Here is a 27,003-nt window from a genome sequence, read left to right on the forward strand (position 1 = left end):
TAGGTCCTGAATACATGAATGAAATGCTAATGGAATATATACCCAGTTAGGGCTCTGAGATCGACAGACTCAGGACAAATAGTGGAGCACAGAGTCCAAAGCAAACATGGTGAAGCAGCATTTAGCTATTATGCTGCACACAAATGAAATAAGTTGCCAACAGAAGTGACGTCAGCCCCAAGTGTGTATGTTTTTAAGTCCAGCTTAAAAACTCTTCTTTTTTCCCATGCTTTTCAGAGCATTTCCACTTTTAAATGATATTGCTTGCACTGTACGCTGCTTGAATTTTTTTTGTTTCCTCTGTTTTAAATGTTTATAAGCTGTTTTTTTTCTTTGTTTTGAAATGCTTTTAATCTTGTAAAGCACATTGAGTTACCTTGTGCATAAAATGCACTATATAAATAAAGTTGCTTTGCTTTATTTACGGTGGTATCCAGGAAAGCAGGTTCTGGGACAGAGCAATACAAGTAATCATGAGTGAGTTCAACATCCATCCATCCATCCATCCATTTTCTGTACCGCTTATCCTCACTAGTGTCGCGGGCGTGCTGGAGCCTATCCCAGCTATCTTCGGGCAAGAGGCGGGTGCACCCTGAATTGGGCGTCGGTGTGGGCCTCTGGGGATGCTGGGCCTATTTCGCCCTCCTCCTCTTGGGTCGGGTTTTGTCTCTGTTGCCCTCCTGCGAGGGGGCGGGCTTCTCCCGGTCCTTGGGTGCCGGGTAGCTGCCCGCTGGCCCCACTCCCGGGTCTTCGGGTGGGGGCCTTGGTGTCGTGGTGCTGCACCCCTGGTCTGTGTCCTCCTCTTCCCTCTCCTAGGGGCGCTCCACCATGGTTGTCGACTCTCTCTCACTTGGGCTGTGTAAGGTCCCCAGCTGACTTCGGGACCTATGGTAGGGTGTCGGCGCCTCCCGCCTTGTACCTTGCCTTCTGGTCACTGGGTGGTGGTGCAGGGCTGGGGTGTTAGCTGTAGGGTGGGGAGGGGCTGTCCCCCTTTGTGGTCTTCCAGCCGGGCCCGCAGAAATCTAGCCTCTTACTTCACACACACTCCACATTTTTATTACTCACACAGTCCATATTTTACACATTGGGCACATTTACATCTCATTCATAGTCCCCTGTTGGGCTAGCACAAATTGATGAGGCGGATGCCGGGCCACGTCCTGGCACATCTGTGCTGGTCTACGCTCTGGTCACGCTCCTTCTTGGGCCTGCCAGTCCTCCAGTTTTAATGCATCATACACCCGTCAGTGGGAGGAGAGCAGTGTCAGGCTGGGGAGGACACTCTGCCAGGTTTTCCGGCACTCCAGTCTGCTCTCTGGCCCGCCATACCTTTCCCCCGCAGATTTTTAATGCACCACATACATTCGCACCTTTGGAGGTGCCCGGTACTCTTGCCCCTCCCTTTGGGACTGGTCGGGCACTTTGGTTAGGCTGGGGGGACCGCCCTGGGTCCTGGGGAGTGGGTGGCGTCTCCCTGGCTGGGTCCCCCGTGGGATGGGCTCGCTGGCTTGACCCCCCCTTGCGGGTGGAGGGGACCGGACCATCCCTTCCTCAATGTGCCTGCTCAGTAACTCCATACACCAGTTGACTAACATGCATGTTATATGGTGCTCATTCACTAATAAGTTCCATAGACATGGCTATAGGGTAACAGCTGTTTTTTACGTTGTACCTCGGTATACCAAAATTGAGAGGCACATGTAACAGCCCAAAAGTGGGGGAAAAAAGTCTCTTGGGGCCAAAGACATGTATTGGTAGATACGACAAACCCATTTTGAGCTCCATGCTAACTCCAACGCTAAGCTAGGGAGGTCGAAGTTCACTGTGTGTACGGCAAGAAAACCAAAAGACTAACGGTGCCTCTAAATTATGCTGCTTACAGTTGTGCAAAACAGCATACAGTTATGACAAGGGAACTGGGAGTCCCTTTCTCATGAAAAAATATATTTAAATATATTATTTTTTGCTTTTTTAAAAATCTTGTTTTTTGGTAGCATACGCTTTGGTGTTGACAAAACAGTACCCCTAATGAAAATCGATTGAGGAATAAGCAAGTGACTGACTTAATTTCAGTGTCCATGTAGCGCCTTCTATGGGAACGTCGACCTCCCCAACGTGGCCGCGATATAGGCAGGTCGGTTAGCCGGGCTGCTTCATTGCGCTGCCGTTCATATCTATGCATGGAGTCATACTCTCAACCCAACAGGAAGTCTGCCATTTTAAATTTTCTTTCACATTCACTTCCACATTTTGACATACTTTCTGCCTTTGATAGAGGTCATATTTTAACTAACTCCTCCTATAGAGTTCATCCGATCGACTTCTAACTTTGTGTGTTTTCTCTAAAGTTGTTGACGATGAAAAGTTATTAAAAGTTTTTGATTTTGTCGAATGCCGTTGCTATGGCGATGCGACAAATTTTAATGTTTCGCCGTGACAACAAAAGCTGTTTTCACCTCACCACAAATACCCATATCTTTTCCAAATGTTGCACACTTTATCAGTCCATAAGACGCCTACAAACAATTTTTTACTCATAGTCATCGCGCCACCTACTGTCAAACTTGGCATACCCATCAAAATTTCTCTTTATTCCTGTATATACAGTACCTTGGAAAAGTATTCATACAATTCAACTTCCCACATTTTGTGACCTTATAATCAGAAAAGTCAATGTATTTTGTTGACATTTTATGTGACACACCAACACAAAGTCATGAAGTGGAACGAAAATGATTTACCGTTTTCTACATTTTACGTGAATATAAATCTCAACTGTGCTGTGCATTTGTATTTCTCTTCAAATGATCTACAACATGCCCAATCGGCCAGTACCTGAATGTGCCAGTACCCCAACGTGGCAAGGGGTGCGACGGCCCTTAATAGCTGCTTGTAGCTCTAGTTTAAATTTCTTTTTCATTTCTGATGCTTTTGGATAACTAGCCTTTTTTAGGGAGGACATCATTGCTGTACCTGAAAACCAACACAACAGAAGGTTCACAGGTACGGTCCAGGACTGTCACAGAGAGAGCTGAGCCAGAAGATGAAGCTCTCAATTTAATTAAATTCTAAATCAAAACATTTTCATCCCCACCCTCACCTATGGGCACAAGCTTTGGGTTATCACAGAAGGGATACGGTCGCGGATTAGTGAGTTATGTGTTTCTATATGATGACTACCAAATGAGTTTATACTGGTTTGTGACTTTAATAGGAAGGGGAAATTGGAATCCTAATTGTTGGTCATGACCTGGGAGGCCCCTCATCAACGGCTTTAATTTAAATTTAAATGTAATTTCTTTTTTTGAGCTAATTACTCATGAACTTTGACATTTGGCAAGCTCCTTAATTACCAACTAATTTGAGTGGCCCTCCACCTAATACATGGACACAAAGATTGACAAAACATTGCATACAGCAATGTAAAAAAAATTTAGAAAGTAAGGTTGTTTGTTTTACTGTACATGTTTGACATTTTGTAGCAGTTCAGTGAAATCAGTTTTGTGTGGTGTTTCTTCAGCGTGTTGGATTTCTTTGTTGTTACCCTCCAGGGATGTATTTTGTGCGTCACAATAGCCACCATCTTAGCAGGATCTACCCCTCAGGACAGCGGCTACAGTCTTCCAACTATAACCCTCAGGAAATGTGGAATGGAGGCTGCCAACTTGGTAAGACCCCTTAAAATACATCCAGTTAAAACAAAGAAACATACAGGATAATGAAGCTTCATGACGTCATAGATTCTGAGGTCTTATGTTTATATTTTTCTTCGAGTCTGGTGCTATTGCGTCCAAACATAAACCCCACTCACAGAGCTTGTTAAAGAAGCTTGTTATCCATCCATCCATCCATTTTCTTTCGCTTATCAGAGGTCAGGTCGCGGGGGCAGTAGCTTTAGCAGCGAAGCCCAGACTTACGTCTCCCCAGCCAATTCATCCTAGTCTTGCAGGGGGATCACGAGGCGTTCCCTGGCCAGCCGGGAGACATAGTCTCTCCAGTGTGTCCTGGGTCATCCCTTGATTCTCTTCCCGGTGTGACGTGCCCGTAAAACGGTCACCACCCACAGCTCGTGACCATAGGTGAGGGTAGGAACGTAAATCGGTAAATTGAGAGATTCGCCTTTCAGCTTAGCTACTTCATCACCACAACGGACCGATACAAAGTCTGCATCACTGCAGACGCTGCACCAATCCGCCTGTTGATCACATTGTGAAAAAGACCCCAAGATACTTGAACTCCTCCATACAGGTTATGGACATAATTGGTGACAAAGTGCAGCCTTGTCCAACCCTCACCGGAAACGAATCCGACTTAATGCCGGCAATGCAGACACCCGTCGTACATGGACCGAACAGCCCCTATCAGAGGGTTCGGTACCCCATACTACCGAAGCACCTCCCACAAGACTTCCCAAGGGACACAGTCAAACGCCTTCTCCAACTCCACAAACACATGTAGACTGGTTGGGCAAACTCCCATGCACCCTCGAGGACCCTGCCAAGGGTATAGAGCTGGTCCACTGTTCCACGGCCAGGTTGAAAACCACAGTGCTCCTCCTGAATCTGAGATTCAACTTCCAGACGGAACCTCCTCTCCAGCACCCCTGAATAGACGTTACCAGGGAAGCTCAGGAGTGTGATCCCCCTGTAGTTGGAATACATCCTACGGTCCCCCTTCTTAAAAAGGGGGAGCACCACCCCAGTCTGCCAATCCAGAGGCACTGCCCCTGATGTCCACGCGATGTTACAGAGGAGTGTCAATCAGGACAGCTCCACGACATCCAGAGCCTTTAGGAACTCGGAGCGGAGCTCATCCAACCCCGGGGCCTTGCCACCGAGGAGCTTTTTAACCACCTCGATGACCTCAACACCAGAGATAGAGAGCCCACCTTAGAAATCCCAGTCTCTGCTTCAACATGGGAAGGCGTAGCGGTGGAATCGAGGAGGTCTTCGAGGTATTCTCCCCACCAACTCACAAGGTCCAGAATTGAGGTCAGCTTGCCCATCCCCACTACACACAGTGTTGATCGTGCACTGGTTTGCCCTCCTGAAACGCCGGATGGTGGACAAGAATTTCCTCGAAGCTGTCTGGAAGTCATTCTCCATGGCCAGCTGGTACCCATCAGCTACCTCTGGAGTCCCACAGGCCAAAAAGGCCCGAGAGGACTCCTTCTTCAGCTCGATGGTATCCCTCATCATAGGTGTCCACCAAGGTTGCCGCCACGACAGAAACAGACCACCTTACGGCGACAGCTCCGGTCGGCTGCCTCAGCAACGGAGGCGCGGAACACGGTCCACTCAGACTCAATGTCCCCCGCCTCTCCCAGGATGTCGGTGAAGTTCTGCTGGTGGTGGGAGTTGAAACTCCTTCTGACAGGGGATTCTGCCAGACGTTCCCAGCAGACCCTCACAATTTGTTTGGGCCTGCCAGTTTGGACCGGCATCTTCCACCACCATCAGAGTCAACACACCACCAGGTGGTGCTCAGTTGACAGCTCCGCCCTTTTTTTCACCCGAGTGTCCAAGACGTGCAGCCACATGTCCGATGACACCACCACAAACCCGATCATCAAGCTTCTGCCTCGGGTGGCCTGGTGCCAAATGCACGTATGGACATTTGAACATGGTGTTCGTTATTGACAATCCGTGATGAGCACGGAAGTCTAATAACAGAACACAGCTCCGGTTCTGATCAGTGGGCCGTTCCTCCCAATCACACCCTTCCAGGTCTCACTGTCATTGCCCACGTGAACATTGAAGTCCCCCAGGAGAACAATAGAGTCCCCAGTGGGAGCGCTCTCCAGCACCCTCTCCAAGGACTCCTAAAAGGGTGGGTACTCTGAATTGCTGTTTAATGCTTCGGCACAAACAATAGTCAGGACCCATCCCTGCACCCAAAGGCGGAGGGAGGCTACCCTCTCATCCACCGGGTTGAACCCCAATGTACAGGCGCCAAGCCGGGGGGGCAATAAGTGTACCCACACCTGCTCGAAGACTCTCAACGTGGGCAACTCCAGAGTGGAAGAGTCTAACCCCTCTTAAAAGGACTGGTACCAGAGCCCAAGCTTTGTGTGGAGGCCAGCACACCTATATCTAGTTGGAACATCTTGACCTTACAAACCAGCTCGGGCTCCTTCCCTGCCAGAGAGGTCACGTTCCACATCCCTTGAGACAACTTCTGTAGCCGGGGATCGGATCGCCAAGGTCCCTGCCTTTGGCCACCGCCCAGTTCACACTGCACCAGACCCCTATGGCCCCTTCCACAGCTGATGAGGCCATGTGAAGTGGGACCCACGTGACCCTTACAGGCTGTGCCTGGCCGGGCCCCATGGGAGGAGGCCCAGCCACCAGGCGGTTGCCTTCGAGCCCCACCTTCAGGCCTGGCTCCACAGGGGGCCCCAGTGGCCCGCGTCCGGTCAAGGGAAAACGTTCTCTAATATTTGTATACATCATAGGGGTCTTTTGAGCCGTGCTTTGTCTGGTCCCTCACCAAGGACCTGCTTACCATGGGTGGCCCTGCCAGGGGCATAAAGCCCCAGACAATTTAGCTGCTAGGATTATTGGGACACACAAACCCCTCCACCACGATAAGGTGATGGCTTAAGTAGTCGAAAGTCGAAAGCTTGTTACGAACAGTGAAATCATACACTTTTGTGTTGTTGTTTTCCCAGTGGCTCTAAATTTCCAAACTCCTGGGGAAGAGATGGATCTAAATCGAGGCAAGTTCTTACAGAATGGTCAGTGTGGCTACATTCTGAAGCCCCCTTTCATGTGCCAGCCGTACAGCACCTTTAATCCCGAGAATGTTGGTGGAGGTCCTGGCCATGCACCTGTTCTGCTTACTGTTCGGGTAAGAAAACTAACCCAACAGCTATGAATACCAATAAAAGCAAAGTTTGCATAACACCTTTCATAAATACATCCATCCATCCATCCATCCATTTTCTGAGCCGCTTCTCCTCACTAGGGTCGTGGGCGTGCTGGAGCCTTCCGGGCAGGAGGCGGGGTACACCGTGAACTGGTTGCCAGCCAATCGCAGGGCACATACAAACAAACAACCATTCTCACTCACATTCACACCTATGGGCAATTTAGAGTGTTCAATTAACGTGCATGTTTTTGGGATGTGCGAGGAAACTGGAGTGCCCGGAGAAAACCCATGCAGTTGCAGGGAGAACATGCAAACTCCACACAGGCGGGGCCGGGGATTGAACCCCGCTCCTCAGAATTGTGAGACTGACGCTCTAACCAGTCGTCCACCGTGCCGCCCCTTTCATAAATACAATAAATATAATTTTCAGTTAAAAAGTCAAACTCATCATTAAATGGAGATCTGGGATTTTTATTGGACAGCGACACCATGTCAACATCAGTTGCTTTTGCACTCCAGATTTACCATTGCTAAGCTATTTGACTGCCAGAAGGGATAATCATAAATTACTACCTCTTTCAGTGTTATGATGCAAAAATACTAGCAAAGTGTATAGGTTTACGACTTAAATCTGTTCTGATTAACCTTCACCTAGACCAGTCAGGTTTTTTCCATGTCAGAAATATAGGAAATAATATTTGATAATTGCTAGAAATCATTGAAAACTATAGTGTGGAGAAAAAGAGGGAATGTTTTTTTTCATGCAGATTTGGAAAAGGCCTTTGATAAAATAAGTTTAGATTTTGTTTGCAGACTCTTGCAAACAAAATCACTTTTTTTCCACGTTGGTGACTCCAACGATAAATTGGGTTAAAGCATTCTATAATGAAACAAATTGTAGAATCATCAATAATGGCCATATTTCATAGATTGTGCCATTCTAAAAGGTGTTAAGCAACCCCCATATTTATTTATAGTTGCTATAGCGATATTAGCTATTAAATTGAGATTAGACAAGAATATAGAAGGGTTTTACATTATTAATATTGAAAATAAAATGTCTATGTATGCGTACAATACTAGCTTCCTTATCAGCCCAAAACCTCCACTGTCTACAAAAACATAGCTTAATTACGATAAATGTAAACTACTTTGGTAGTTGGTAGTTTAGTTTAGTTTGGTGGTCTGAAAGGAACTGGTTTTAAAATGGATTGTAATGCACCAGTGGTGTGAACTGATGGACCTGTTAACGTACTATGTATTGTTATCCCAGAGAAACTGGGAGACCTATGTTCAGAAAATTATAATAAAAAACTGAAAAAGCCAAATCTTACAATTATGGAGAGGAAAATCAATGACACTTTACGTGAAAATCTCTATCATTAATTCTTTGATAATTCCACAATTTATATATCTGTTCATGTCATTACCATCTCCACCACAGTCCTTTTTTGTAAGTTGTGAGCAGAAGGTCTTTGGGTTTATCTGGAATAGCAAACCTGAAAAAAATCAAATCAAAAATCAGTGAGTAAAAGGCAAATACAGGCAAATGGGGAAGGGGAGGTTGGAGTGAAGGAGTCTTACACCTCAGTCAAACACCCCCTGTGTTTGTGATAAAACGGTGGCAACACTATGTCTATAAAAACTGATGTTCCTCCTCAGAATACAGAATGGCATTCTGGTGTTCTGTTGGATAAACGCCATTTACTGTGACAAACAATTATTATATCCTTTTTTAATAACTAATGCCCTCTCATTTCTTGCATGCAGATGACTTGCTAGGAAATTATTCAAACGAAAACGATAAACGAAATGATGCACTCGTAGTGGAGTTTTCAGTTATATAAACCAGAAAAGAGAGAGGAAATTTTACAGCAAAGTATTTTGTTTAATTAAAATTTTTCAATTGATGGAAAAGCTTTATGTTGGGGAAAAAATATTTAAAAATTAAATGTATTTCTGTTCACGATATTGTGAATGACAATGGTAAAATTATGGAATATTATGACTGTAGAGCCATATATGGTCCAGTTTGTTCAGTTTATTCATTAACTCAATTCACTGGGTAGAAAATCCATCTATCCATTTTCTATACCACTTATCCTCACTAGGGCCACGGGCGTGCTGGAGCCCTATCCCAGCTGTCTTCGGGCGAGAGGCGAAGACCCTGTAGTGATCGCCAGTCAATCGCAGGGCACATATGAACAAACAACCATTCTCACTCGCATTCACACCTACGGCCAATTTAGAGTCTTCAATCAACCAACCATGCATGTTTTGGGATGTGGGAGGACATGTGTCCAGTACCCGGACAAAATGCGGGAGAATATGCAAACTCCTCACAGGTGAGGCCAGGATATGAACCCCAGTTCTCAGAACTGTGAGGCAGATGTGCTAACCAGTCGTCCACCGTGCCGTCCGGGAAGAAAATGGAAACAAAAAAATCAACCACCAATACAAAAAATTAAAATGGTAGTAAAGATTAACACTACATAGGACAATATATGGTTTTCTAAGTTTTCTAATCTAAGTCATTTAGGATTGTTCTGTACAATGCATGCAGGAGGTGGGAGGATATGTTTGATTGCCCCTTACCATGGGAAGGGATATTTAAATTAATTTATAGCGCCAATGTAGATGTACAAAGCCTTAGCCTCTCTTATACCTGGGGACTTTATTAACTTCAGTGATGCTGTAAATTTAATTATAGGAAAACAATTTATTTTTAAAGCTGAGTAGATTTTCACTCAGTATAACAAGGTTTAAAACTTACATGAGGCAATACAGAATATGGGAGTGTTACATGGTTGAAACAAACCATGAAGTCAAAAATTATAAGTGGGAAAATTGTCATGGTCTCTCCCTGCAGTTCCTTTTTTGGTACTTGGGTGGCGTTTTGTGCCTCGCCTTTCCCTCCCTCTCTCACTCTCCCCTGCAATCAGCACCTCCTCATTTGCACACCTGTTATCAATCTGCACTCATCTGCCTGCTTTTAAGCCCATCAGATCCAGGAATTCAACGCCAGAGTATTGACGTTCATCTGTGGTACACAGGCCTATACTCACAACTACTCTCGCAAGTTACTCAACTCCCCGCAATTGTGCTTACCCCATTTTGTTCTTCTCCGTCTCCAGTGGTCCTTCCATGTCACCTGCCATGCCATCCGTTCCGGCCACGGCGCCAAGCTGTTTCACCTGCTCGAGCTCCCACTTCCTGCATGTTCCCTGGTCCGACCAACCACCATCACTCCTCGAATAGCCGACCCCTGAGATATCCCTTAATAAACCATTTTCATCTACTTCCTCCGCATGCGGCTGCTTTTGGTTACAGTCCAATATCTTATGGTTATAGACCGTGACAGAATACTCTGGGCCAAACATTTACTCAGCAAACCCAGAAGCATTGAGCAAAATGCTCACCCAGCAAGGCGACCACATTGGCAGACAGGGCAAAGCTCTCCGCGGGATTATGGACTCCCTCAACAACCTCGTACAACAAGTTTCCTTCATATCCTCCCAGATGCACTCCGATAACCCCCACTTCAGCAACCCTCCCGAGAGTATTCCTCCTGAGCCTGAAGCCTTGGATAAACCCCTCCTCCCGTTCAAAGAGCCTCATATTCGTCCTCCCGAACCGTACTCGGGGATCTAGGTTCATGTAGTCAATTCCTGCTAACCTGTTCATTAATTTTTTTACCTACAACCGTTAAGTTATCCCACAGATAGATCCAAAGTCGCATTCATTATCAACCTTTTATGCGGCAGATCTGCTAAATGGGCAACCGCACTGTGGCATAATTCCTTGCTTCCTTCGACTCTTTTTCGGCCGAATTTAAGAAGGTCTTCGACCACCCCATTCAGGTCAGGTAATCCACTCGACGCCTTCTAGCTCTCACGCAGGGCACTAGTTCCGTGGCCTCCTATTCCATTAAGTTTAAGATTTTAGCGAGTGAGTGTGAGTTGGATGACGCTGCGTTGAGAGGAATCTTTTTTAAGGGACTTTCGGAGCAGCTCAAAGATGAGCTCGTAGCCATGGACGAGCCCTCCTCACCCGAGGAATTAATCTCCTTAACTATTAAACTGGACAATCGATTACGGGAAAGGGCAAGAGAGAGAGAGGTTCAAGCGCACAGTTTTGCACCCTCCGTGGACACCGTGCTGCATCCTGATTTCCCAGCCGCCTCCACCCCTTGCTGCTGAAGAGGAGACCATGCGGCTCGACGGGACAATATTAGACCCTCGGGAACGTCAGCGCCGCTCTTGCCAGCATTTATGCATCTATTGCGGACAGCCAGGTCATTTCATTGCTACATGTTCCATGAAGCCAAAAGACCAGGCTCACCACAACCCGAGAACGCCGTGGTGAGCCAAACCAACACCTCTTCAAGCTCTCCCTCCTGCATGACCGTTTCTTCATTTGTCCTTGCCTCTGAAGGTAAAACTCCGGTTCCTGCCCTTATTGACTCCGGCGCTGACGTTAATTTCATTCATGAGGGTTTAGCACGTCAACTCCAGCTCCCTCTCAAAACGCTTCAGGTCCCTAAGAAAGTCACTGCCCTGGAACAACGACTCATCTCCCCTGTCATTCACCAAACTGCCCTGTTTAAATTACTTATATCTGGTAATCACTGGGAAACCATCCAACTTTTTGTCATTCCTTCCCCGGAAACTCCATTAGTCCTTGGTATCCCCTGGCTCAAGAAGCACAACCCCACCATCGATTGGACCTATCGATCACCGGGTGGTCATTCCCATTGTCTTCTTTCGCCCGTTCCGCCCTGCGGCAAACCTCAGCCACCTGCCACACCTGTCGACCTCTCCCGGGTTCCGGAAGAATACCACGACCTCGCTCCTGTCTTCAATAAAGATCTTGCCATCTCACTATCCTACTACTTAGGACTGCGCTATCGACCTCCTGCCAGGAGCCCCTCTCCCCTCCAGCCGTCTCTTCAACATTTCCCATCCTGAGAAAAAGGCTATGGAGGACTATATCCGTGACTCCCTTGCTTCCGGACTCTTCCGGCCCTCTTCTTCCCCTGTGGGGGCTGGCTTCTTCTTTGTGGAAAAGAAAGACAACACTCTGCGCCCCTGCATCGATTTCCGTGGACTTAATGACATCACCATGAAAAATAAATCCCCGCTGCCCCTCATTGACCCTTCATTTGAACCCCTCTGCGACTCCCAGATATTCACCAAATTGGACCTGCGCAACGCATACCATCTCATCTGCATTAGAGAGGGGGGCGAATGGAAAACCGCTTTCAATACACCCCTCGGCCGCTTCGAATACGTAGTCATGCCCTTCGGGTGAACCAACGCCCCCGTAGTTTTTCAAACCTTCATTAACGACGTCGTTCGTGATATGCTCAACTGATTCGTCTTTGTCTATTGAGACGATATCCTCATCTTCTCCCACTCTCCCGAGGAACATCACCTACATGTCCGCCAAGTCCTCCAACGCCTACTCGAGAAAGACTCTTTGTGAACCCGGAAAAATGTGAATTCCATCTCTCCTCCGTACACTTCCTGGGCTTCATCATTGCCAAAGGACAGTTACAACCACACCCGGCAAAGATCCAAGCAGTCGTCAACTGGCACATTCCCTCCACCCGCAAAGAACTACAACGTTTCCTAGGCTTCGCTAACTTCTACCGTCGATTCATCCATAATTATAGCAAAGTTGCCATGAAATCCTCTCTCGCATCTATTCACCCCCCTCCAGCCCAGCAGAACTGGAACCCATCCTTCCTTCCTCTTGCTTTATTGAGGCAGCCACTTGGGACGTTGAACAAGTGGTAAAGGAGGCTAAGAGAACCCAACCAGATCCCAAGACTGGACCTCCAGACCGGCTGTTCGTGCCCAATTCCGCAGGCTCTGACGTCCTTCAGTGGGCCCTCAATTCCAAGCTTACCTTTCACCTCGGAATCACCCACACCATCCAGTTCATTCAACAACACTGGCCCACTCTGGTTAAAGACACCTGGGAATTCGTCCTTGCCTGCTCCGTCTGTACCCAAGGAAACACTTCACATCGGTCCCCAACTGGTCTGCTGCGCCTCTTAACCTTCCCGAGCCGCCCTCGGTCCCACATCGCCTTGGACTTTGTTACCGGCCTGCCCCCCTCTGAAGGTAACACCATCATTCTTACCATTCTCGATCGTTTCTCCAAGTGTGTCCATTACATTCCCCTCCCCAAGTTGCCCTCTGCAATTGAGACCGCTAACATCCTAGTCCTGCATGTATTCTCCACGGCATCCCCATTGACATTGTCTCGAACCGAGGTCCTCAGTTCTCCTCCCAGGTTTGGAAGGAATTTTGTAAGGCAGTGAGCACAGCAGCCAGTCTGCCCTCAGGTAACCATCCACAATCTAACTGCCAGACGGAGCGGGCGAATCAGAATCTGGAGTCTACCCTACGTTGCATGGCTGCACGCAACCCCGCCTCCTGGAGCACCTTTCTCCCATGGGTGGAATATGCCCATAATTCCCTCACCAGCTCCGCCACAGGTATGTCTCCATTTATGGCTTGTTGTGGTTTCCAACCACCCCTCTTTAAGGAACAAGAGCATACTGTGGTGGTTCCTTCAGTGAGGGAGCACCTACGACGGGTACAATCCATTTGGAAGGACGTCAGGGCTGCCTTACGTTGGACAACCGAAAGAAACAAGCAGTTGGCAGATCTGCTTCACTCCCCTAGCCTGTTTACAAGGTGGATCAATCGGTTTGGCTCTCCTCCCGCCACCTTCACTTCCAGACCGAATCACGTAAGCTCACGCCACGATTTATCGGTCCCTTTCCGATCACTAAAATCCCACAGGGAGGTGGGAGGGTACTGTCATGGTCTGTCCCTGCAGTTCCTTTTTGGGAAATTGGGTGGCGCTTTGTGCCTCGCCTTTCCCTCCCTCTCGCTCTCTCCCCTGTAATCACCACCTCCTCATCCGCGCACCTGTTATCAATCTACAATCATCATTGCCTGGCTTCAATCCCGCCAGATCCGGGAATTCAAATAAGTATTGACTTTCATCCGTGGTACACAGGCCTACTCTCATGACTACTCTCGTAAGTTACTCAACTCCCCGCGATTGTGCTGACCCCATTGTGTTCTTCTCCGTCTCCAGTGCTCCTTCCGCGTCACCTGCCTCGCCGTCCATTTCAGCCATGTCGCCAAGCTCTTTCACCTGCTCAAGCTCCCGCTTCCTGCATGTTCCCTGCTCCAACCAACCATAATCACTCCTCAAATATCTTACCCCCGAGATATGCCTTAATAAACCATTTTCATCTACTTCCTCCGCCTCCGCCTTCTTTTGGGTCCAGTCCAATATCTTACGGTTATAGACCGTGACAAAAATATTAATAAATGTTTAGGTCCATACTAAGAATAACATAGAAATCCTGGGTTTTGATCTTGGTTAAGACATTTGCAAATTGCAATTTTGTTGTTGCTGTTGTTTTGCTGACATTATTACTTATTTTATTTTTATGTCTTCATTTTTGTATGTGTGTATGTGTTATGCTGATTGTTTATTGTTTTGTGTGTTTATTGCTTATTGGTTTTATTGTTGTTTGTTTGGATGTCACTGTTCTGTTTTGTGTTGTGATATGTTACTGGATTTAATCAACTTAAAAAAAGAATCACTACCTTTTTACCTAAGATTCATTCATTCATTCATTGTTATTCCAGGTTATTTCAGCACAGCAGCTACCTAAGCAAGAGAGGAACAAGCCTTCAGATATTGTGGATCCACAGGTTTGGGTTGAGATACATGGTGTTCCAATAGATAACAACAAGAAGAAAACCCACCACATCCAAAATAATGGTATGTAGACTGTAACTACTACAAGTACAAGGCAATTGGGCTGAAGCTTTATATTCTCACATGAGCAGAGTTACTTATTCTCCCTTTACAGCAATACACTTCTCCCAGAGGTCCTTACTTATGTGCACTGGGTATCATTGGATCTTTGGCCAATGTCTTGTCTATGTAGACCTCCGCAACACTAGATGGCAATTATACTGTTCTCAGATTTTAGCTGGTTTTTTTTTCAGGAAGTTGTGGGTTACTATATACACACACACACACACACACACACACACACACACACACACACACACACACACACACACACACACACACACACACACACACACACACACACACACACACACACACACACACACACACACACACACACACACACACACACACACACACACACACACACACACACACACACACACACACACACACTAGGCACGGTGGGCGACTGGTTAGAGCGTCAGCCTCACAGTTCTGAGGAGTGGGGTTCAATCCCCGGTCCCGCCTGTGTGGAGTTTGCATGTTCTCCCCGTGCCTGCGTGGGTTTTCTCCGGGCACTCCGGTTTCCTCCCACATCCCAAAAACATGCATTAATTGAGGATTCTAAATTGCCTGTAGGTGTGAATCTGAGTGCGAATTTTGTTTGTTTGTATGTGCCCTGCGATTGGCTGGCAACCAGTTCAGGGTGTACCCCGCCTCCTGCCCGATGATAGCTGGGATAGGCTCCAGGACGCCCGCGACCCTAGTGAGGAGAAGCGGCTCAGAAAATGGATGGATGGATGGATTTTATAGGCAGTTAAGGAAAGAGAACACATGAGGGCAACGCACTGTGTAGGCACCCAGTCAACATTGTCCCAACAGGACTTCACAAAGGGGCCACGGTTCCTTGCCTTGCCCCCTGTTTTGACCAACTGAGTGACATTGGGGAAGGCACCTGGGACACTGTAGGGGAGTGAGTTTTTCAGGCGGGAGATTAACAGCTGCGGCAACACCCACGAAGGAAACATAAATGTCAAAAAGAGACAACCATAGCAGAACAATAGTGAGACAGTCTAGATATTTGAACACAAGTAACAGTGAGGACATGCAATAACTGACCAAGAGAACCAGATAAGAGAGGAGAGAAAAGGCGTGGGAAAATTAGCAAGGCAGTGCGAATGTCAAGTGGTGCAGTGGGATTCCTTTTTAGTGTCTAAACACCTGTAAGAACCTGTGAGTTGATATGTTAGTATAACCTGTCTTGTTATTAGTGATTCCAGCACAAGTAATTAAAAGTCTATAGTGTTTCTATTGAACTTATTAGTGAATGAACACCATATCACGTGCATGTTAGTCAATTTTGTATGGAGTTGCTGAGCGGCACATGGAGGGAGGGTGAGGCCGCCCCCCAGCCCCCAATCTACAAATAACTGTTGCAATGTTACTTGTGTTCAAATATCTAGACTGTCTCACTATTATTCTGTTGTGGTTGTCACCCCTAGTCCCCTTGTTCACTCTGTCCCTCTGTCTGTCCCCTAAAACCCTTTTCTGTCCGACTGCATTTTCAATAAACATCAGAATGATTAAAAAATTAAAAAGGAGAGGGAGAATTTCAAACTCCCCAGTTGCAAAGCAAAACTTTCCCGTCCAGCAGGGGACCCAACCAGGGGGACGCCACCGACCAACCAGGACCCAGGGAGGTGCCGAGCCCGACCGAAGCTCCCCGACCAGTCCCAAACGGAGGGGCACGGTCACCGGACCACCTCACCCCAGGTGCCCCTATCATCCCCGGAGAGCATGGGGACCCCAGCCACCAACAGGGCCCAATGCAGGAGCCGGCCACCACCCAAAAAAACGGTCGTAGCCCGCCAAAGCGAGCCCAAGTTAAGCGCCCATCGTGAGTAGGGTTGGGCATCGAGAATCGAGAACCGACCGGAACCGGGACGAACGCCTCGGCCCCCCCAAACCAGAAAAACCCCGGCCCCCGGCCCCGACGCCCACAGTCCACCCACCCCAAAGAAGAAGCGGCGAAAAGCAACGAAGAAGCGGCGAAAACGAACGAAGAAGAACGCGTATGCAGACGGGCCCTCGCCCAATGGCGGCGAACAAATGCGCCCTCCAACCCCGCCAAAGTCAATGACCAGCCGCCCCAGTGCAACACCCGGAACAAGACCAAACCGCGAAAAAAAGGAGGCCCCCATGACGTGCAGCGCCCGACGCGCCCCGAGCCCCAGCCCATACAGCACAGAACCCCAGCGAAGCCAACTCCCAGTTAACTGGGCGAGCGAAACCACAAAACACATCCATGCCAACACACAGACAGCCAACAAGACAAACGGCTGGCCGCACCTCATTCCTCAGTGCCCACTCCAGTCCCCAATGCAAGCGCCGACGACAGGAAAAAAAAAGCTCAACACTAATCCAAAACCTTTAAACATTTTTTAAAAAATTTATCGGCATTACCACATTACTGGTAACCTCTTATTTGCTCAGTGTCTGTGTTTTTATGTCTCAAAAGTATTCACTGTCAGTTGACTATCTGTTGTCGTACTAGAGCGGCTCGAACTACCAGAGACAAATTCCTTGTGTTTTTTATACTTGGCAAATAAAGATGATTCTGATTCTGAAATGTCATTAGGGCACAAAATGTCACGACCGATGAGGTTAACAGGGCAATTCGGAGATAGAAGGAAACGGTTTGAAAAGGACAAGGGACCCCGGGTACATGGGAGGTCATGAGATAGTGGCCACTCTTCAGATGACCCCGAGAACCCCAAAAAAGGCACACCTCGGATCTGTTCGTCAGTAGAAGGTTGGAGTGGCGCATTCAAGGTGGAGTACCTGGCTCCCATATCAAGCATACATGAGTAATGGATGCCGTCGGTAAAGATGGACAGTAGCGGTTCGGCGTAAAAATGGGAACTCAGGGACGAGCCTGTGGAGGAACTGTGGCACCCCTATTGGGGAAGCTTTGCGGCAGGCGCCGTCCAGATGGCGGGTACAGGAGAAGGTCCTGTCTCGGAAGGTGGGGGAGGCTGCGCTAGGGGCAAGATGTGAGGCAGATAGACATTGTGTTGATACACAGGGACAGCAGTGGTTTGTTCCAAAAGATAGGGTCCATTTCTGACCAAGTGTCAAGTGCTTACTGCAATAAAAGCGAGGAGAAGAAGTGGACGAACCCTTGGAACGCGAGCCACCGCAGCGGGAACCTCCTCCCCGACCACGTCCGTAGCCCACAAATCCCTGCTGATAAGTCAGAGGCCACTGGGGGACCAGATAGGGCCCACAAGGCAGCGGGACTGGGTCAGGGGGCTGAGGAACGGGCGGCATAAACGGAGGACCAGATGGGGCAACTGGTGCCGCCAGGGGTGGTACTGATGACACCACACGCATCTGTTTAGGATTTTCAGCCTTTACCTTAGTTTTGCCTTCCGCTAAATGGGTCTTGACCAGCTGCAGCTGAAGGTCTCTGAGCTGGTTGGTTTTAGACTTTTCAGCAGCAGTGGCACGCTTTTTCAAGATTAGTGCACACATGATCTGCCCAATCGTCATAGGACATGCGCCTGAGACCCACCACAGCGCATAGCTTTGTTTGGACGGGGTTTGGAGACCGGCAACTACCTGCGCCCTAAAAAGAGGATATACAGAGCTGGTGGGTTGGACAGGGTCTTCATCCAAGGTGTCATGCCACAGGGTGGTGACTCGCATCGAATAAGCACAGCCCAGTTCTCTGGCCAAGGGTTCAGTTAGTTCATGTGAAGAGGTGTAAATAGGGAACAAGGTGTGCAGTGCAGTCCAGATATCATCAGAGGCGCGCGTTCAAAAAGACAGCGGTCGTTTCGCCTTTCAGTTCCCGTGTGGCAGGAAATTTCTCAATAGCCTCCGGTCGCAGTCAAGACTGCACAAATAAGCAGTAGGGCCCCATTTTCAAGAAGAGGGAAAGAGGAAGTCATTGACTTCAAGTCATGATGTCCAAAAGGACAATAGGAAACCCCGACTGCATCAGGCGAGGCCTTCTCTATAAGCGGGGTCCATGCATAGATGTTGTTTTGCATGCAGATTCGCTGGTCGGGGCGTGCTGGTAATGTCTGTAGGAGCCCATGCAAGAGAAGGGGTGAGTAATATATGGGGTCCCCCTCAGGCACAGGAATGGATGGAGGGGATAAGACAACGCGGCAGGTATCCTTAACCAGAGGTGAGTCGTTGATTGGTGTGATCATCGCTTTAAAAGGATTCATTGGTGTCAATCCAATATGAGGAGGAGGCTGAGGAGGGCCCGTGTCTTTGGGTAGAAAAGCTGATAGGATGCTGCAAGAAGGTGCTAAAGGGACAGGTGGGTGACCAGGGACCTCACCCCGTGGTTTACCGAGGGTCAGTTGGCCACCCAAAACAGTGATGGTGAATGGTTCAAGTGTGTTAAGAGTATCAGGAAGATGGCGCTGTCGCCATACGTTGAGGAGCTGTTTTGGCAAATCTTTTCTGACAGATGAAGTAAGGAAGCAATCTTGTCTTTGTGGGTTTTTATTACAAGCAAAAAAGAAAAGTCTTTGCAAAGAGTGGAAAAGGTACAAGTCTTACGAGTTGTCACCCCTCACTGAATCCAAGCAAACAATCACCTCGGTTATACACAAGTGAGAGAGACAGAGAAGAAAAGGAAAGCAAAACAATTATTTGTCCAGCTGCACTCAACTTATTTTTATCGAAAAACAGCTAGTAGTCACAACATGGAACAATAAAGAATGTGAAAGTTGTATAAACTAATAGAAGTAATATTTGGTATAGATGAAACATACATTTTCCAACTCAGCTGCCTGCAAGTCCGGTTAGGGAGGTGGGCACTGAGGACAACTGTTATCTGATCCCAAGGCCTCCGCCTGCTGCAAGGGTTTATCAACTTCCCTTATCACTGGCAGTTGAGATGCACTGGTATCTGCAGCAGCAGACAGTTTCTTGTTGACGATGACAGATTTTAATTCACAAAAATAGAGCCTACACTCTGCTTGCATTTTTTCTGCTTCCAGAACAGAGAGCAAGCCGACAGTTCTTCTGTCTTATGATCGACAATGGCGCTTACTTGAGAACCAATCTTATCAATGTCGCGCATGGTTGGAGCTACACCAAGGGCGGTTCCCAAATACCCACGAGCCTCATGAAACCATTTCACAGCCTTCCTAATGGACCTGTCCCGCTCTCTCTGATCAACCTTACTGTACCACCTCATCGCAGTCAAATAAAACATTCCTCCCACTGTAGTGGGAGGCAATTACTTAAATTTATCCATTGCATCAATTTCCCACAGCTGTCCTCCAAAAAACTAAAATAATTTCTTAATATACAGCAAAAAAACAAAATCCGAGGCCTGATCCTCGGTCACAGTCCTTATAACACCAATATATGCACAAACATGTTAATAACACTGACCCGGTCCCTCTGGGGTTTTACCGCGTCCTCTCAATAATAGAGGGCTGGACGCTCCCACAGCGTTTTCACCCCCTCGGGTGGCGCCCTCTTGTTCCTTCCTTATATTGGCGACTTTCTAAAACAACAAATAATGAAAATATACTCCTTGCCGATATTTAAAAATGACAAATCGTATTGAGTATATTCAATTAATCAGACGGTTTATTATGACAGGATTAATTACTTACGGATTACTGAACGGACAAGAACACCAACTAAAGAGAACAAAATTGTTCCTACCTTAGCCTGGGTGGGTGGATTGTCCGTCCAGTTCTCCACAAGGAGAGGGGAGTGGAGGTTCAGTACGGAACTCAACAGCCGCTTTTCTCACATCCCACTTCTGACACCATCTGTTAAAAATTGGGGGGGGGGAGATATTAGCCAAAAGTATTTCTACCAACCAATTGTGAGTTCTTTTATGTGAGAAAACATCAATGAAGTTCCATGAGACCAAATGGACAGTTGTCTGTCATTTATTGGCAAAAAGTAACTATGCGTTGGAGACAGATAATTTCACGAGTAGTGCAACCATGTGGTTGCCTAAACAAAGGGGTGCTATCTATCTTATACTCTGAGTAGGGGGTAGGGTGAAAGGTGCCAAAAAATTCCACTCCTTATAAGGTAAACAACAGATGTTAAACCTTCAGAGATAAACCCAGACAATTGACTTAGGCTTGCGAATATACAGTCAATCTTTTCTGTTCCTTCTCCCAGGCTACGCCTGTCTAGATCTCACACAACCTTCTTTATTTATTTTGATATACAGGCATTATATCGTTATAAAAATAAGTGTATATCAATGCTGGTACCTCAGTTATTGAGGGTTTTATGCCACAGATAGGGTCACAAAAGACGAACAGATCCGAGGTGAGGGACTTAACAAAATGGAGTTTAAAAGGTTTCCCCCACCCAGTTGTTCCTGGTGAGAGGCAACAAGCAGCTGTATGGGGGCATACTTATTTCCCCCGAGTTTGGTGCCTTTATGTTGTTGTGGTGTGTTGTGGACGAGGGTAGTGTCCCTCCACCTCGTGGTGGAGGTGCCAGGTCTAACTGTTGTTTGTGCCTTTGAACGTGTGTCTGGCAAATTCCCAGATGAGAAACAGATTCCAAATGCCTAAAGTAAATGTGTGTAAATGGATGTGAATACATATTGAATTCTTCTATTGTTGTTCCAGGTTTTAATCCACAGTGGGACTGCACCTTTAATTTTACCATCCATTCTCCTGGCCTGGCTCTCGTTCGCTTTGTGGTTGAAGATCATGACTATACTTCAAGTAATGACTTCCTTGGACAGTACACCCTACCTTTCACAAGTCTCCGCACAGGTACAGTATTTGTGAGAGAGCAGGCTCAAATCCTGACTGCTCAGATTGAGGGGGCAGGGAAAAATGTGGGGTGGGTACCAGAGAAGTCTTTGTGTCCACAGCTCTAAAGATGCAAGACTTTACTCTCATTAGGGACTTTGCTGAAAAAATGCAATGCAGGCCTGCATGACATGAAGCTGCTCACTGTATGAGGGTGGAAATCAAGCTCTTAACTTTCAATTAATTTATCTTGGCAGCAACATTGATTCATTCCATCTACCCAGCGCAATACTGGCACCAGTCAACTCATTTCCATCTCTATCCTTAATCACCCTAACCTGATGCACAGTCTTCCTTTCTCTATCCCTCTGTCTAACCAACCGTGTAGATCTTTCTCGTCTTCTTTAGTGTCCAACCTGGAATTCATGTCATCGTATGCCTCTTGTTTGGTCTTTGCTACCTCTACCTTCACCCTACGTCACATCTCCATATATTCTTTTCTCCAATCCTCGGTCCTCTCAGTGTCCCACTTTTTCTTAGCTAACTTCTTTCCATGAAGATGATGATGATGATTTCCTGTACTTTGAGTTTCTACCACCGAGTTTCCTTCTCCCCTTTCTACCAGAAGCTACACCAAGTATTCTCTTGCCTGACTCTGATGACCTTGGCTGTAGTGGTCCAGTCTTTTGGGAGCTCTTCCTGTCCACCAAAAGCCTGTCACACCGCTTCTCAAAAAGTCGCACAACACTCTTCCTTTTTCAGCTTTCACCGCATGGTTCTGTGCTCTGCCTTTGTCTTCTTAATCTTCCTCCCGACCACCATAGTCATCTTACACACCACCATCCTATGCTGTATAGTCACACTCTCCCCTATCACTACCTTACAGTACATCAGATGTCAGTAACATCCTTCAGGTTACATCGTCTGCACAAAATATATTCCACCTGTGTGTTTCTACCTTCACTCTTGTAGGTCACCCTATGTTTCTGGCTCTTCTGGAAGAAAGTGTTCACTACAGTCATTTCCATCCTTTTTCCAAAGTCTACCACCATCTGTTCCTCCAAGTTCCTTTCCTGGATGCCGAACTTACCCATCACTTCTTCATCACCCCTGTTTCCTTCACTAACATGTCTTTTACAATCTGTACCAATCACAACTTTCTCTGTGTCTGGGATGCCCAAACCTACTTCGTCTAGCGCCTTCCAGAATTAATCTTACAGCTCTAGGTCACATCCTACCTGTGGAACATAGCCAGTAATTACATTATACATAACACCCTCAATTTCAATTTCTACCAGCGCCCTGTAAGTTAACGGCATCAGTGGCGGGCCATGACAGATTCTTTGGATGAACACTCATATTTGATTGGCAAAGTTCGAAGACGGATGCCCTTCCTGACGCAATCCTCTGCATTTATCCGGGCTTGGGACTGGCCTACAGTTTGCACTGGGCATGTTTAGTTATCCAAAAGTGTCAAGTGAAAAAAATATCAACGGACAAACATGTGAAAGAGCAATTTCAAGGTGCATTGTAAATATTGATTACTAATAGAATAGAATAGAATAGAACAGAACTGTAATGTCATTGTCACAGGAACAATGAAAATCAGTTAGGAAGTTGATTCTGAGAAGTCTGGAAAAGAGACAGGCAGAAGTGATCCAGATGCAATGGTTGTTTGCAAAATAAATGCTCCCCAAAACCACACAGGATTCTAAGCAGGTCGATATTTAACTATTTTCACCACATTGCCAGACCATCTCCCAATATCTGAAGAATAGTGCTGAAGAAATACCTACATTTCCAGATTTTCAGAATTTCCCACAGGCTCAATACAGTATCTATGTACTGTATGTATCTACTAACCTACCTTAAGAACTAGGATAAATTTTTGTTTGTAGGAGGACTTCACACCCACCCATATCACAAGATTCATCTTATATTTCAATACAGTGGCACAAAGTGGAGATGGTTGGTTTTAAATAATCATCTCCATTCTTTTGAGCATCAAACACCATAAATGTTTCTTTCATTTTAAAACCTTAAAGTCTTGTTGAATCACGGTAACTGGAATCTTGGTTGAATAAGTTTTATCCCTCCCCTAAAGATGGTCTCATACCCAGGGTAAAGTGGCCACTCATGAGACGTTTGCTATACCGAGCAGGTGAAAGACAGGTCATTACGCAAAGTGGTTATTCACCTGGCAACAACCCTCTGTGACCACCCCCAAGGGACACCCCAACCCCAGAGACGTAAATAGGGGAACTCTGCACACATTTCAAAGCAGAAAGTTTGTTTTTACAACTACTTTTAGTGGGTCAGTTTGACCCATAACCGAACAAGAGGGTTAAAAAAAGTTAAAGATGTTTCCCCTAACATGCAATAATTCGGCTCTTACAGGTTATCGCCATGTCCGTCTGCTCAAGCAGGATGGTTCCAGCCTTTCACCCTCCTCACTCTTCATCCACGTCAAGATTGTTGACTGTCAGAATAGCCCTTCCAAGTCATCTAAAGGACTGGCCAGTGCATCTCAAGCCGACAAGATCTAATGCCATTCTGTAATGATTATGTGTTACCTTTATTTATTTTTAAGCAGTATGCAGCTCTCTCGCTCTCTCTCTCTCTCTCTCTCTCTCTCTCTGTCTGTACATATATATATATATATATATATATATATATACACACACACACACACATACATACATACATATATACATTAGTGGTGGGACTCAAAAAAATAATCTAATTAATTGGAGGCTTTTTAATTAATTAATCCTCATTTTAATCATATCACAATATTTGTCCCAAAGAGCATTTTTTCAATGGATTTTAGTGTACGACTGAATCAAATAATAGACACAGATGTGAATACTGTTGACTCTGGAAAAATGCATTTAATTGTATTTCAATACAAAACAAATTTAAAAAACATATAATATTCCCTGGTCAAAATTCAGTAGACCTAAACGTAAAATTTAATTTCCGGATACTTTTTTTAATTTAATGTGCAAACCCATTGGCCTCACAATACCTCCATGACCACTACTTCTCCCTCTCTTTCAGCCAGTTGCTAAGACACTAGCCTGTCACATTACCAGAGCTCAAGGCAGCTCTCTTTTTTGTAACTATGTGACCTGCAAGTGGGAACAGCTTCTCACGTGGAACAGAAGTGCCAGGGCTAATCAGATACTTGTGGGCCAGGACAGACAGATGTGAACGAGTCCCTGTTCGACTGTACCACCACTGGAGTGGGCAGACTGTTTTGCTGATGGTACTGCTCTGTACAAATTCAGGGCACTGCTACACAGGGCTTCCTCATCTGAAAAAATTTAAGAGAGAAAAAAGCTCTTTTTCCTTGCTGGCTACTGTGTGGTGGTATGCTTACACTGTTCCAAAGCTGGTCCAAACCTCTGCTTGCTTTCCCCTTGCAAGACATTTTAAATATTTAAAGAGTAGGTCAAGCACAGCGGCCATCTTGAGCCATTCGTGGTTCAGTGTAGCTACACGTTGGGATAAGTCCTTTGTGAATGCTGTCTTGAATTTCACAGTGTAGGTTGAGTCATCCTCGGAGACCTCCATGGTGCGGTACGGGTGGCGGAGAGCAGGTAAAACCACTGAATATGAGACATATCTCACATCTCCAAGGGGTTCAGTCACAAATCTGCTGTAGACTTCATGAAATTAATTATTAATCTACAAAATAACTTTTTAAAACAAAACAATACATCCCATTAAAAATAGTTTCATTTACCTGCATGGCTCAAGGCCAGTTGCTAGCTTTTGGAGTTTTAGCAGCTCTGATGGAGTTAATGTAACTAGCTTGTGCTTCAGTTTGACTGAAGCAGCAAAAACAGCCTCTTGATTCTTCAGTCGACGAGAGATCCTTTCCAGCGTTGAATTACACCTTGTGGCTACATCCTTTGCATTTAGATGGTACCGGAGGGTTGAAATGTTTCGGCGGTACCCAAACTCCTTTTTGCATAATCTGCAAAAAACAACCCTTTTTATCACAGCTTCCATCGGGTGTTTATTTTTATTTTTAATTAAATTTCTCTTCCAACAGTCCTTCGTCCGATTTCTCCATTGTGTTAGCAGTTAGCAGAGGTGGGTAGTAATGCGCTACATTTACTCTGTTACATTTACTCAAGTAACATTTTCCATAAACTGTACTTGTCAGAGTACTTTAAATGCACCATACTTTTTACTTTTACTTGCGTATTTATGTGAAGAAGGATCAATACTTTTACTCCATTACAATGATCGACATGCCGTTCGCTACTTTTATTTCGTCATTCTTGCGTGTCCGCATCTATTCTTAGACTCCATCTTCGACTTCCGCATAGGGCGCCCGTTGCACCAATCAAACGGGATCACTAATGTCATTTGACTCCAATTCACCAATCAGACGACACAAGGCAGTCACATCACCGCACACGTAGCCTTCGTGAGCCAATCAAAATGACAAATTTTTCACCAATCAGACGACACAAGGCAGTCACATGACCACGACTGTGTTTATTTTACAGACTCCAAAAAACTTTATCATGCAGCTCTTAAAATTTGACTGCCCAAACTTGGAAATTTCAGCCCACTTCTAACATGAGTAAACACCTTGCGGGAAGTTGCAGATGTTTCTATTGTTGTTTTGGCAGGGGATATGCAAAATTAGCACTATCCCTATGGTGTCGCATACACAATCGATAAGTCTGTACAGCAAACAGCTTCTTCATGAAGTAATTTAAGCGAATAAAGCAAATAATGTTTCTGTAGGGCCCAATGTGTCTGGTGTTGGTTTTTGGCCAGTTAAAAATTGAAATGGTGGCAGCTGTGTGTCGACTCCCACATATTATTATTTTATTTTATTTTATTTGATGTTCATGCTCTGATTAAAAAAAAAAAAAAAACAGAAGTTACTCACAAGTTACTCTTTGCTTGAGTAGTTTTTTCATTGAGTACTTTCTGTAGCGTATATGGGGGTTAAATAAAAATGTAATTAATTTGGAAAACGATACGAAGGAAGGTAAACGCCTGCGTTCAGTTCCGGGTTAGTCCCATTTACGCTAAAATCAAATAAATTTGTCTCGTAAAGGCGAACCATGTCACTTTTTATATGTATAAAATTTAGGGAAAGTGACGAGAAACCTTTTTTTATCAGTCTCATATCTAAAGATTGCTACATTTTATGAAATATGAGTTCTCGATGACAGAGGCTTGCTTAAACTCAAAACATACAGAATACACAACCAAGGGTGGAATTTTATAGGATGTTTAATGACATCTACATGAGATGTAGAGGGAAATACACAAAGGGGGTCTAACTGAAGAAAGAAAATAACACTAATAATGGTAAAAAGCAGAAAAATAGGCATATGAAAAGGGAAATAGAACATCGTGTGTTGGACTAAAGTTCAAAACGCAAGTGTTTAATGCATCCAGTCCGGACAAGCGAGGGAGAGAGAGAGGACACAGTTGGGATTTTGTTTGAAGCTAGTAATTTTCCCAAAATTATTAGGTACTGATATTGTACAGTCTGGCAAACACTGGTGTGTTACTTACGAACGTAGATCGGCTGGTAGGT

The 27,003-nt window shown here is 45.9% G+C and overlaps 1 protein-coding gene across 1 annotated transcript in view; it reads left to right on the forward strand.

The window, feature by feature from the left end:
* The window catches only part of LOC133469204 (1-phosphatidylinositol 4,5-bisphosphate phosphodiesterase delta-3-A-like), a 90,104-nt gene extending 63,759 nt beyond the window's left edge, over window positions 1-26,345 (forward strand). Inside the window, exons 12-16 of the mRNA XM_061755983.1 lie at window positions 3,552-3,668; window positions 6,671-6,849; window positions 14,550-14,685; window positions 21,300-21,449; window positions 23,826-26,345. Of these exons, the coding sequence (XP_061611967.1) occupies window positions 3,552-3,668; window positions 6,671-6,849; window positions 14,550-14,685; window positions 21,300-21,449; window positions 23,826-23,974 (731 nt within the window). The 3' untranslated portion in view covers window positions 23,975-26,345. The remainder of the gene's footprint in view (window positions 1-3,551; window positions 3,669-6,670; window positions 6,850-14,549; window positions 14,686-21,299; window positions 21,450-23,825) is intronic.
* Window positions 26,346-27,003: the final 658 nt, after the last annotated feature.

The sequence above is a fragment of the Phyllopteryx taeniolatus genome, chromosome 19 (assembly GCF_024500385.1).
Source record: "Phyllopteryx taeniolatus isolate TA_2022b chromosome 19, UOR_Ptae_1.2, whole genome shotgun sequence".
In the NCBI taxonomy this organism is placed as follows: domain Eukaryota; kingdom Metazoa; phylum Chordata; class Actinopteri; order Syngnathiformes; family Syngnathidae; genus Phyllopteryx; species Phyllopteryx taeniolatus.